Source organism: Geotrypetes seraphini, chromosome 9, assembly GCF_902459505.1.
Source record: "Geotrypetes seraphini chromosome 9, aGeoSer1.1, whole genome shotgun sequence".
Taxonomy (NCBI): domain Eukaryota; kingdom Metazoa; phylum Chordata; class Amphibia; order Gymnophiona; family Dermophiidae; genus Geotrypetes; species Geotrypetes seraphini.
The window spans coordinates 121,952,354-121,964,976 of record NC_047092.1 but is presented as its reverse complement, the minus strand read 5'-3'; the positions used below and the strand labels follow the sequence as shown (position 1 = coordinate 121,964,976).

Below are 12,623 nucleotides of genomic sequence, written 5' to 3'. Positions count from 1 at the left end.
GTCTCTGAAACTTTAAATACTGTCTCGCCACAGCTGCAGCGCTTGGTGCTGTAAGCGCAGCTGGTAACAGTTCGTATTCAACACCCAGTCTCATTCTTTTCATGTCTATGGTGTACACAGTGCTCAACATCTGTTAGAACCATCCCAGATAGCGCAGGCAGAAGCACTTAAATGCTGTGGCCTATTCTCCCCAAAGCAACTCAAAGCCATCATTCTGAGCCGCATTAAGCTGTCCCCTGAGGGAGTCTTGCTCTTACCCGGAGGATATCACTGAGGGGCTTGTTGCCGGTCCCGGTCTCCTGCAACAGCGGTTTTGACTCTCCTTCACTAATGCCGACAGGCACCTACAGAGATGGACCCCCTGACGTCATCGGGTCCGTCTCCTACACTTTAGAAACAAGCCGCCGCTGCGGTTGTACTGGGAGTCTTGCTCTTACTCGGAGGATATCACTGAGGGGCTTGTTGCCGGTCCCGGTCTCCTGCAGCAGCGGTTTTGACTCTCCTTCACTAACGCCAACAGGCACCTACAGAGACGGACCCCCTGACGTCATCGGGTCCGTCTCCTACATTTTAAAAACAAGCTGCCGCCGTGTTTGCGGCCGCAGGGCGTGGCCGAAGGCCCCTTGGGAGCCCCTTGGAGCCACAAGGGGTCCGGGAGCTGGAATCGGCTGGTAATAACTTTTTCCTATAATTTTTTATATGACTGTTTGAATATGGGGAAAAGAAAAATTAAACCAAAAAGCTCTACACCAGTGGTATGTGGTCCAATGGACAGACATTTAACATTATTTTCTGATAATCCCACCTGTGGTACCATTAAATGTTGATTCCTCCTTCAATAAGTCCCCTCGATCGGACTCCTCCCCTTCACCCGGTACCCAGTGATAGTAGGAATATAAACCCTACTATATCCGATGCTCAAGTGGTTTCATCTACCCATACAAGTAAATTAGTATATGTTGAAATAACTAAACCATTGATTTTTTTTGGAGGAGTGGATGAAAACCCACGAACAGAGGAAACACAGGATATTACTTTAAAGGACTTATGGTTAGGAATATCTAGAGTTGAAGGGTCTCTCAGGACAATGATGAAACAAATGGGAGATTTTTCTCAGTTAGTTTCTTCTAAATTAGAAAATGTGGATTCTAACCTAGGTTGTTTGGATAAATGATTAAATGCTATTGAAACTCAATGTAATAATTTACAAGCTGTCTCGGTATCAGCTGTTAAAGATTCTACAGTGATACATTCTAAAATTGAATCTATGGAGAATATGAACAGAGTGAAAAATCTCCGCTTGGTCAATTTTCCAGTAACTCATTTATTGTCACCTGAAATTCTATTAAGGAAGTTTTTCAAAGAAGTACTGGGAATGGCCAATGTGGAGAATTTTCCAATAAATAATTATTATTACATTCCTCCAAAAAAAGTTGAATCTGTCCAGGAGGTGGACCATCTGACCACACCAGAGGTAAATTTGACTGAATTTTTGGAAGATACACAGGATGTTATTCAGAGTCAGTCCACCCTGGTAATAACATGCATGAGCGAGATGGATAAGATGTTGATAATGAAACTTTACTTCAAAAACAGGTTAATGAAATTTTGTGGGGATTTGGCTAGGATTTTTCCGGATGTATCTAGAACCACTCAGTTGAGGAGGAAATAATTTTTGAAATTGAAAGGTAGAGTGTTGGCACTGGAGGCAACCTTTTACCTGAAATTTCCCTGTAAATGTTTGGTTAAGTTACAAGATATTGAGTACGCCTTTTGGGATCCTATACAACTACAACAATTTTTAGTTGCAAGAGAATAGAAATGAGATTTGTTTCACCTAGCTGAGAATATGAGGAGAATTAATACAAATAATATCCCATCTTAAGGAATGATTCAAGGTTCTCTAGTGTGAACCGAGAATTATTGTCCTTTACTTTCTTGAATTTTATTTAATTAATAGTAAGATGTACTCCCCATTAATGTGGGCTTAAAAGGAATTATGTATGTATGGTTGGATTATGTATTGTTTTATGTGATTTTCCTTTGAATTATTGGATATTGTAATGTATTCAAAATTATAAAAAAAAAAAAAAAAAAAAAGCTGTCCCCTGGTTTACAGCAGGGGTGTAGAAATCAATGAGCTTGAAGACAGTCACATTTCTGCGGGCGTGTGGCAGCAAATCGACAGCTCCTGAGAACAAAGTCTTCCTCTGTATGGCCTTCATTTCCATTTTTGTCAACAGCCGAGCAAAGGCAGCAGCCCAAAGTTTGGGTCTTATTGCGGTGCAGTGGGAACAGGCACGGCATTGGTTGGAAAGGCTTCCAAAGGGTTAAGGTTGCTCCAGCAGCATCTGAGGCATAGTAAACACGCTGTTTCGGGCCTTCTACTGCCCTAATTTCCTCTGCCGCATCTCTGATGATGTCATCAGGGACGTGGCAGAGGAAATCAGGACAGTAGAAGGGCCGAAGCAGCGTGTTTACTGTGCCTCGGACGCTGCTAGAGTAGGGAGGTTAGGTGCGACTGGGAGGCTCAACGGGGGTTTTGGGTACTGCGTCTGAAAAGACATAAAGGGAGCAGAGGTACACGAGTTTAAAAACATGAAGGAACGGCGTCGGAGGTGGCGGCAAACTTACAGGAAGGGAGGGAGGGAAATAGAATTGGGAAGCAAAGACATTAAGGGAGCAGTGGTGCGCGAGTTTGAAAACATGAAGGAACGGCGTCGGAGGCGGCGGCAAACTTGGCAAACTTTGTAAACTTACAGGAAGGAACGGTTCTTGGCTTTATCCTTAAGGTGGCAAGAGCCGCCGCGGCCGACAGCCTCCGCGCATATGCGCACTCCTACCTGCAGGGCCCTACAGCGCATGGAAAACGGAACACGCGATGTGAATGCGCATGCGCAGCTTAGCCTTTTATTATATTAGATAACTGCACTAACTTGTTGATGAAAGGTAAGGTCCCTATCTAGAATGACTCCGAGAAGTTTAACTTTGTTATTCATTTGAATTGGGAAGGAGTCAATACTGATATCATGAGTCTCTGGTTGCGTTTCCTTCTGACTGCATCTTTTCTTTCATTTCTTTCTTTCTGCACTCAGGCCCAACAATTGTCCATTTCTATTCCCTCCCTCCTTCCTTCCCATGTCCTTAGTGCCTCCAGTGCCTCCTTCCCATGTCCTTAGTGCCCCCAGTGCCCCTTACTGTGTCATTAGTGCCCCCAGTGCCTCCTTCCTATGTCCTTAGTGCCCCTTCCTATGTCATTAGTGCCCTCAGTGCATCCTTCCCATGTCCTTAGTTCCTCCAGTGCCTCCTTCCTATGTCCTTAGTGCCCACAGTGCCTCTTTCATATGTCCTTAATGCCCTCAGTGCCTCCTTCCTATGTCCTTAGTGCCCCTTCCTATATCCTTAGTACCCCCAGTGCCTCCTTCCTATGTCCTTAGTGCCCCCAGTGCCCCTTCCTTTGTCCTTAGTGCCCCCAGTGCATCTTTCCCATGTCTTAGTGCCCCTTCCTATATCCTTAGTGCCCCCAGTGCCTCCTTCCTATGTCCTTAATGCCCCTTCCTGTCTTAGTGCACTCAGTGCCTCCTTCCCATTTCCTTAGTGCTCCCAGTGCCCCTTCCTGTGTCCTTAGTGCCCCCAGTGCTCTTTCCTATATCCTTAATGTCCTCAGTGCCTCCTTCCTATGTCCCCCTCACTGCCTTCCAGCCTTTGTCTCACTCCCTCCCCCGAAGACAGCCTGCCTGCCTCCCTCCCTTCCTCCCTGCTGCGCCAAAGCCTGCCTCCCTCCTGCCATCCCTCCAGCACCAACTCAAAACCCCATCCACCGCCGCTGCTGCACCTTCTTCTTGTAGCCCACAATTCTTCTTCCCGACGTCAATTCTGACATCGGAGAGGAAGTTCCGGGCCAGCCAATCGCTGCCTGGTTGGCCCGGAACTTCCTCTCCGACGTCATAACTGATGTCGGGAAGAAGGCTTCTGGGCGGCAGGAAGAAGGTGCAGCTAAGGCGGGCGGACAGAGGTTTGAATCAGCGCTGGAGGGAGGGGAAGCGATCACCTGTCCAGTTGTCCCCGCGCAGGACATTTCGGCATCCCGAAGCGGTGAGTCGGGACAACGGAACGGTCGGTATAATAACGGAATGGTCCCGTTGAAAACGGGACATATGGTCACCTTACCCATAAGAAGAATCCACCTTCAAAACTGCAATAATTCATACATTCAGTCATTCAATAATATATCAAAATATTAAATACATTTCTCATATGATCAATTAAATCCACATACATCCATTTAATTGATCATATGAGTTATGTATTTAATATTTTGATATATTATTAAATGACTGAATGTATGAATTATTGCAGTTTTAAAGGTGGATTCTTCTGTTGGACATAGTTTTTTGAATCCTCTGTGTGTGTTTCTGTTTTTTCTCTCAGGGACTTTGTTTTGTCACCTTACCCATAACACATGTCCCAACATACCCCTTTGGGCTCTGGACATTCAGTGGCTTGGAAGTCCTGCTGGACGTCTAGAAAGTTGGTTTTGATTAATGGTACTTGTACATCTTGGCTAATAGGTCGCCAAGTGCCGACTTAGGCTGGTTTTTGGATGTTTAAATGTTTTGATTATGAGCCTGTAAGTAAATCCATATCTGCTGATGAAATGCAGTTGGTAAAATCCACAGAATATAAAGTCCACAGGAAGGATAGGCCTCATAAGTCTTTGGATGGGAAGGATATGCCTCATTAGGCCTGCCCAGGAATACCCATGGCCACCTCTTTTTTGCCCTTCTAAATATTGTGGACTTTGCAATTTAATACACAAAGATTAGTCAGTCAGAAGGGGTTTTATTTTTATATATAAGATTATTCTGTTATGGTATAATTTATACTTGTTATGTTATTATTACTATTTTCTTTCTTTTTTCTTATGTTATGTTTTATGTATTCCTGGATGCTTTACTGTACCACTTTTCCTTTAGACAACGACTGTTAAGTTAATTTTCTATCTTAGCTATTGTTATAACATCTATTTCGCATCTGGTGTATACTCCTTTTGTTCTGTTATTGTTCTTTGAATACCAATAAAAATTTCATGAACTTAAAAAAAAAAAAGACCAATTTTGAAATTGACTCCGTATTGAATTTAGTAGAAAAATTCAGCTGATCAGCAGGGAGAATTTTTAACAGCAGAAATGTAGCTGGCTAGCAATTAAGCTGGCCAGCTAAACTTTTTGAAAATCAAACCACATAGTGATCTCAGCAATAATTACCTTTCGACTTGCATATGCTCTCCAGAGTGAGTAAGTCAGAGATAGTGCACTTTTCAGGATCAGCAGCTACAAAGCCAGATTCAAGGAGGACAATGAGCAGGAAACAACCAGTGACCTTCATTGTTCTAAATCCGTGAAGGGAAAAAAATATCTATGTTAAAGATGAATATATTTGACTCTTAAACAAATAGAGAAAGCATGTGGAATATGGCTCAGCATTCATTCCAACCTCTCTTTGTGTATGTGGGTGTCTAGGGGGTCTGTGAATGGAAGAGGAGAGGATAGAAGCAGTTTGAACAGAGCAGTTCCCAAATATTCCACTGAGATGGAAAGAATAAAAATGAAACAAAATATAATATAATAATATATCTACAATTTCTTATCACTGTTAACAGTTTTTAAGGATGCATTTTACTTATTAACAGTATTAACAGATCCTGTACCAAGGCAATAGGCATTGCCAAGAGTCAGTACACATATAGTTCCAGCAAGTTGTAAACACCATTCTTGAATCAGTAGGTGTCATCATATATAGTAACCATTAAAAAGTTTAATTACATCTGAAAATGAAATATACAAGAGATTTTCACAAAGTTTCTGCACTTTTATTTTTTTTAAACACTATTAAATATCTCAGAATCAGGGCCAGTTTTAGACATGCTGGGGCTCAGGGCAGAAATTAAGGAGAGGGGCCTCTCTTCTACCTTCTCCTCTCCCAATTACCCCACCCACCATTACTACAACATACATATAAAACAACTTCAAATGACTTCACACACAAAACACAGACAGGCTACCACCAAATACAGAAAAATGGATCACAGATTAGAAATAGAAATATGAATACCAAAACTGAACAGGAAACCTCAAAATGTTAATCTCAGCAAGTACTTAATTTTGTACTAAACACAATCAGTGGCATAACTATGAGAGGGGGCTTGGCCTCCCACTTTGAGCTTAGGCCCTCCTCAAAATGAACATCTCCCTTGCTTTAGCTGGTGGGGATCCCCCAAGTCTCACCAGCTGATGACCACTTCCTACCCCTCTTCAGGTCCAGTGACCAGAACTTTCCAAGTTCTGCAGCTTGCAACAGTATTTCAGAGTTGCTGCTGCTGTCTCCCCACCCCCTTGGCTTTCACGCATGCACAAAAGCAGTGGCAGCTTGAGGATATGGCCACTAGCTGCAAAGCTTGCAGATTTTTGGTTAGCAGACTGGAGGAGGAAGGCTTCAGTTGACAGGGCTTGAGGATCCCCACCAGTTCAAGTATTTTTATTTTGCATTCAGGCTGGGAGAAAATTTGGTGCCCACCACTGTTCCCTCTAAGCTGAGCAGGAGTCCTCCACCCACAGTCTCACCAATAGAGGGTGCTGTTTTACTGTCACATTTTTCAATTGTGAGGGACAGGCAAGTTCTGCAGGACTCCAGGGAGCATACCTGTCCTTAGCGACTGAAAATATTCCACCCCCTAGTGGTAGCAATGCAGCTGGAGGACACCTGCTCAGCTTAGAGGGCCACCCACCTACTTTGGGTTCCAGCCCCTCCCTCCCTATCCCAAATTAGCTGTGTGTCTATGCTACTGAATAGAATACAAATATATTTGTGATGCACGTATCCCAAAGCTAACATATTCCAGTTAATAAATTAAAAATAAAATACTTTTTTTCTACCTTGTTGTCTGGACATTTTGTTTTTCCATCATCTTGGTCCTAGATTCTCTTTCTGCTTTTTGTCTGTCTTCTACTAATTCTCTTTCCAGTGTCTGCTGTCCATTTTTTCTTCTCTTCTCTCTTGCTCCACTCCCTCACTATTCCTGTCTCCAACATATTGATTTTTCCTATTCAGCTTTTGTCCCTTTTTGCTATTCTGCTTCTATCCACTCAAATCTCACCCTCTTTCTCATCCTTCTCCTTTTTAGATTTTCAGCTACTTTTCAACTTCCCATCTAAATCTTTCCCAGCCTCCTGTTTCCTTCTATCTACTCCCCATTACCATATTTCTACCACTGTACTCACTGTTCTCTCTCTTATCTTGTCATCCCCCTTTTGACTTCTTCCACTGGCTCACCACTTGCAGAATCCCACTCCCTCTCTTGTCAGGCTATATCTCCCTGTCTCTTTCTCTCCATCCCCTACATCTTCTTATCCCACCTCTCTTTCCTCATATGGGTCCATCTTTCATCCTCTCTCCCCACTGTCCATCTCTCCCTCCTTGATGCTGATCAATGGGTGGGAGGGATGGTGAGAGGGAAAAAAAAAGATATGCTGCATCTCTCCCTTCCACCCCAGACCTAACATTTTTCCCTCCTTCCAATCCCCAGGTCCAATTTCTCTCCCTTTCTCTTCCCAACTGCCCTCCTATCCCATTTCTCTCCTTGCCTCTCCCAAGTCCACCATCCATCCCTTTATCTTCCTAACTATCCTACCCTCCTATCCTATATATCTCCCTCCATCTACACCACCCCCAGGTCCACTATATATGCCTTTCTCTTCCCAATTGTCCTCCCTTCAAGTATCTCTTTTCCCTTTCTTCTATACTACCCCATGTCCAACTTCTCTCCCTTTCTCTTCTCTCCCTCCAGACCATTCTCCGCCATCTCTCTCTCTAGTACCCTCTGTTTCCAGCCCTATAAGTTCTTCCTCTTCACCATCCATCTCCAGTCTGGCTATTCTTTGAAACCTATCCTCTATTCTACTTTTTTAAAAATGTTGGTCCAAGGGGCTTCCTGGCCCAGAATGTCCTCCCCCTTTCTAAACTTCCAATCCAACATCACCTTCACCTTTGTTCTCAACCATTTTTGTTGCAGGGGACTGCTGGCTGCGGTCTCCCTCCATGCTTTCCTTCTGTTGCAGTCCACCCAAGCGAAAGAAGGAAATTGTGTTATTGGGGACGGACTGTGGCAGAAGGAAAGCATGGAAGGAGGCCACAGGCTATGCTTCAGAGTTGCTGCCAATGCTGGATGAAAATGAATGTGAAGGCGGCGTTGGACCAGTGCGGTTAAAAGGGGGAGGATATGTTGGCCCAGAATGGACCCTCCAAAGCAGGGCAGCTGGCCTATTTGTCACCTCCTCCCCCACCTCCACCCCAAGCCAGCCCTGCTCAAAAGCAAATTATATCACTTTTCTACATAATCACTTTCTTGCCTGACTGACTAGTTACATGAAATTCTACAACGCGCCCTCTTACCACTTCTCCCGCCCCAGTCATTTTCCAGAAAAATATTAGTGTGAAAACTTTTTGAAGAACGCTTATACATCTGAATCACTAAGAGTCAGCCCAGCAGTGCTATGGCAGAGGGAAAAAACAGTGAGATAGAGCACCATTTAAAATAATTTTCTGTATTTGTGTATCAATGTTTGTGTATTAAAACTTGATATATTACTTAGCATGTTTAAAATTCAAATACAAATAAAATATTTTTTAAAAAGGAACTACAAAATCGACTAGGAAAGTAGCTAAAATATTCTCACAGACCAATTATACACACAAAAAAATCCCAAGTGTATTATCAGAAGCTTACCTATTCCCTCTAAATCTATAAACCAAAAACTATTCTAATAAAGTGGGTTTTACATTGGCTTTGGTTACAGTATCGAAAGTAGCCCCAAATCCTTTTTCTTCTTGGTTTCATTTCTGGCTGAAAGGTTATTTTAATTTTTTGTGAAGTTTTCAGTTTTGGCCAAAAATGATCATGTGGCACCTAAAGTTGGCAGTTACTGTATGTTCAAAAATGCTAGGCACTATTCTGTAAAAAAACAAACATGCAAGTAACTTAGGTCCGTTTTCTATATATGATGCCTAAAAAATTGGTGTTGAAAAGGAAGGCAAGAACACCTCCAAACTTATGTGCAATTTAAAGAATCATGCTTATAGCCCATTCATATTATTAACATGTAGGAACACTCATTTAGGCAAATGAAAACCAGCCCTTACTACTTAAACCTAAGTTGTGCTTGGATTGGGCATATTCTATAACAGTGCGCATAACTTTTAGGAATGTTCATAATCCGCCCATGCTTCTTCCTGGCCCTGCCCCCTTTTGAGAATCATGCACTAGAATTGATGTGCATCACTTTATAGAATATGCTTAAAAAGAAGTGTGCATATATATCCTATTGAAAATGCTCCTCTAAATCTGACTTTGGAGTTTCTGCAAGAATGACCGTAAGTTGGGTCCGGAAAATGACCATTTTCGAAACCACAAGAAGTCTTCTTTTTTCATAAATGACTTATCTAGACTTTCTGGCCCTTAGGACATCTCCAGTATCTTTTGTTGGCCATTTTCAAAAATCAGAAGGTACAAATGCAAAACATCCAAAACAAGCCAATTTGCACATGGGATGGGCTAGCATTTTAACGGACTGGCCACACTGACATGCTTTCAGAGCAGTGGGGTCACTGCTGTGTACTTCATTTAAAGGGTGCCAGGTACACATTTCACCATAACCCCTTTATAGTGTATGATGAGTTCTCTAAAACTCCCCCTGTCTACCGCCCCTAATAGTCCTTATTGCTGCAGGTGTCACCTATATGGTAGTATAGTATGTTTAGTGTAAGTTTTGGTGGGCTCAAAATTTCCACCATAATTGTAGTGGGTAGGGTGGGATATGGGCCTGGATCCCCCTCTCTATGGTTCACTATACCGCCCACCAAGATACTTCAGGCCACAGAGGTAGAGGAGGGCACCTGGGCAGACGTGCCATCATTGGAGGAAGAAGCTGAGGAGCCTTAGGAGCCTTAGAAGCCACCTTCCCAGCCCTAAGGACCTGCTGCTATTGCAGCACCCCCTACAGGGCCTACCATTCTAGAGCCCCTTATGTAGTTCCTGCAGCAAGTTCAGATCCTGGGGCAAATTGTGGGTCTCCAGTGGCCAGACCTACAGTCCATCGAAGGCCACATCCTGTTTCTGTGGCCAATCCAGCTCACAGGTAGCTGGCAACATCCTAATGACTGAAAAGGACCTTAAGAGGCCTATCCTTCCCATATCCTGTAGACTTTATATCCTGTTATACCAACTACATTTCATCAGGACTTATGGATTTATGTGGTGGGACATAACCACTTCAAAAACTTGTGAAATACACTGAAATCCTCAAAGTTTAGGCTGTAGCATCAGCATTTTCCTGGCTAAATTCAAGCTGTCGGCTGTGGCCTTGTTTTTTCTTGTGGGGAGTTGGCTGGGGAGGATTCCTTGAGTGTTTTTTGCTACTTTTTTCACTCTCAGCATCACTTACACTTTATTATGGTGTGATATTGATTTGCACATTGATTTTGCACACGTGGGGCAATCCATGATGGTGTGCAGGCAGAGGTGAATCACCTTTGTCTTTTACGTGAAGCGCTGGAGCTTGTCTCCCTTTGCTGACCTCCACACTGAGATTGCCTCCTTTCCCTAAATTTATTTATATTTTTATGTAGATGTTTGATATATTTATTGCTTCAGTGGTGGTTGAGTAGCTTTCTACACTCTTGGAATCCTCAGACTTTTTCTGCCTTTGTGTTGTATCTTTTTAAATTTCTTTAATAAGACATTAACTATATTTTCTGTGGCGCTCCAAGTACCTTTAAATCCAAACTGTGGCCTTGCAAAGGGTTTGAGTTTGAGACTGCTGTTCTACATACACTAAATTAATATAATGCTGGCTTTAAGAAGCCTTTTTTTTCTAAGCCTTGTATTACTAATACTTGTATTACTCTTTTCTTAAGAAGCAATTTAGCATGTCTATATTAATGTGTATTTCCCCAACATGTAAAAGCATTATTATTATACTAGTCTTATAGCCCGTTACATTAACGGATTCTAGAATATATGTGTGTGTCTGTCTTTATTTCTTTCTCTCTCTCCTTAGCCGCTTTCTGTATTTCTGTCTTTCTTTCTTTCTTTTTCCTTGGCTGTCCACCACTACCCCTTGCCTGCTTCCCCTGTCCATTCTCCGTTCCTTTTATCTCCCCTGTGTCCACCACCACCCCTTCACTGCTCTCCTTATCCAGCAGCAGCCTTTCTCCCTTTGTTTTACCTCTCCCCTGTCCAGCAGCACCTCTTTCCTTCTCCTCCTGTCCAGCTGTAGGCCTCCCTTCCTTTTTCTTCAACCCCCCTCCTCCTTCTTATCCCTATGATAAACTTACCTTGTTCTGCCCCTGATCAGAGGTTCCCTCCGTCGACAGCCGCCTCAAGGCCCACCCAGTTGCACCCATTGGGAAAGTTCCCTCTGCCGCATCCCGCACCCCTCCAGACGTGACTTCCTTTTTCTGACCTGACTGCCGCTTCCGAAGATAAATTTAAAGGTAGGACTGGGTGGGACGCTGGACCGGGGTGGTGGATTTAGAGCCAGAAAGCGAGAGAGCCTCTCTCGATCCCCGCCTGCATGTAAGGGAGCCTGAGCCGGCAAGACCGCGAGAGAGGAGCCTGCACAGACCAAACAGCCAGAGCCCCGACCAGTTTAACTTTCCGGCGGCTCTTCTCATGATCGCCGCCTTCTCCGATGCAAGAGCGGCTCGTGAGAGGAGCCGCTGCAGCGTCTTTTAAGTTAAAAAAAAACTTTGTCCGGTAGGGCCTTATTGCGTGAGGTGGAGAGCAGAGAGGCTTGTCTGGCGCACAAGTGCACTCCTACCGCCACAGCCCGACAGATCAGATCTCAGGGAACAAGCGGTGGGAGTGTGCATGCGCGCTTAGCATTTTATTATTATAGATACTTAACAAAAAGGATAAAATAAAAATGACTGTTATTATTAATAAAACCTTGCAGTTTCAAAATTCTTGACAAATCATTTTTCTCTACTACTCCCTCCCTGAAATAATTTTTATTACCTAACAATAGCGATAAAGGCTCCATACCTTCCATTTTAACAAAAAGTAGGAAAACATACACAAATGTATTATCTAAAGTTCCTCCTTTAAGATAGCAATATGTAGAAAATAAAAAACTGTGGCAGACCTCACCTGAAGAAAGAGGATTCTGCTTGCCTTACAGCTTCTTGGGTCAGGATTCTGCAGTTTGGTGTTTCATGAATTCTTATATATTCATCCTGCAATGGGTTGTACCTTAAAGCCAAATATTTGAACAGTGACATATTGAGGATGTTCCAGGAAGTGGAAAATTTCCCATATTAAAATCATTTCCCTTATTAAAATGTTGTGGATTTTGGCCTAATCTGATACTTCACACAAACAAAAGAAGCATTTATAAGTGTATTTCCAATGAATTTAAAACAAAGCAAAAATAAGTATGAATCCCTTCCCTCCGAAGGGACACTACCTTGTAGTGATGGAGGTGCTTGCATGTGGAATGCCCTATGTATCTGGCTAATAATATAAGAAGACTTCAAGTGGTCCAGAGGAAGTCGACAAAAATGTTTTG

The 12,623-nt window shown here is 43.1% G+C and overlaps 1 protein-coding gene across 1 annotated transcript in view; it reads right to left on the bottom strand.

Moving 5' to 3' along the window:
- Positions 1 to 12,297, bottom strand: part of LOC117366298 (resistin-like beta) — a 38,518-nt gene extending 26,221 nt beyond the window's left edge. The window contains exons 1-2 of the mRNA XM_033957512.1: positions 12,206 to 12,297; positions 5,268 to 5,392 (exon numbers count right to left, since the gene is read on the bottom strand). Coding sequence (XP_033813403.1) covers positions 5,268 to 5,388 — 121 coding nt within the window. The 5' untranslated portion in view covers positions 5,389 to 5,392; positions 12,206 to 12,297. The remainder of the gene's footprint in view (positions 1 to 5,267; positions 5,393 to 12,205) is intronic.
- Positions 12,298 to 12,623: the final 326 nt, after the last annotated feature.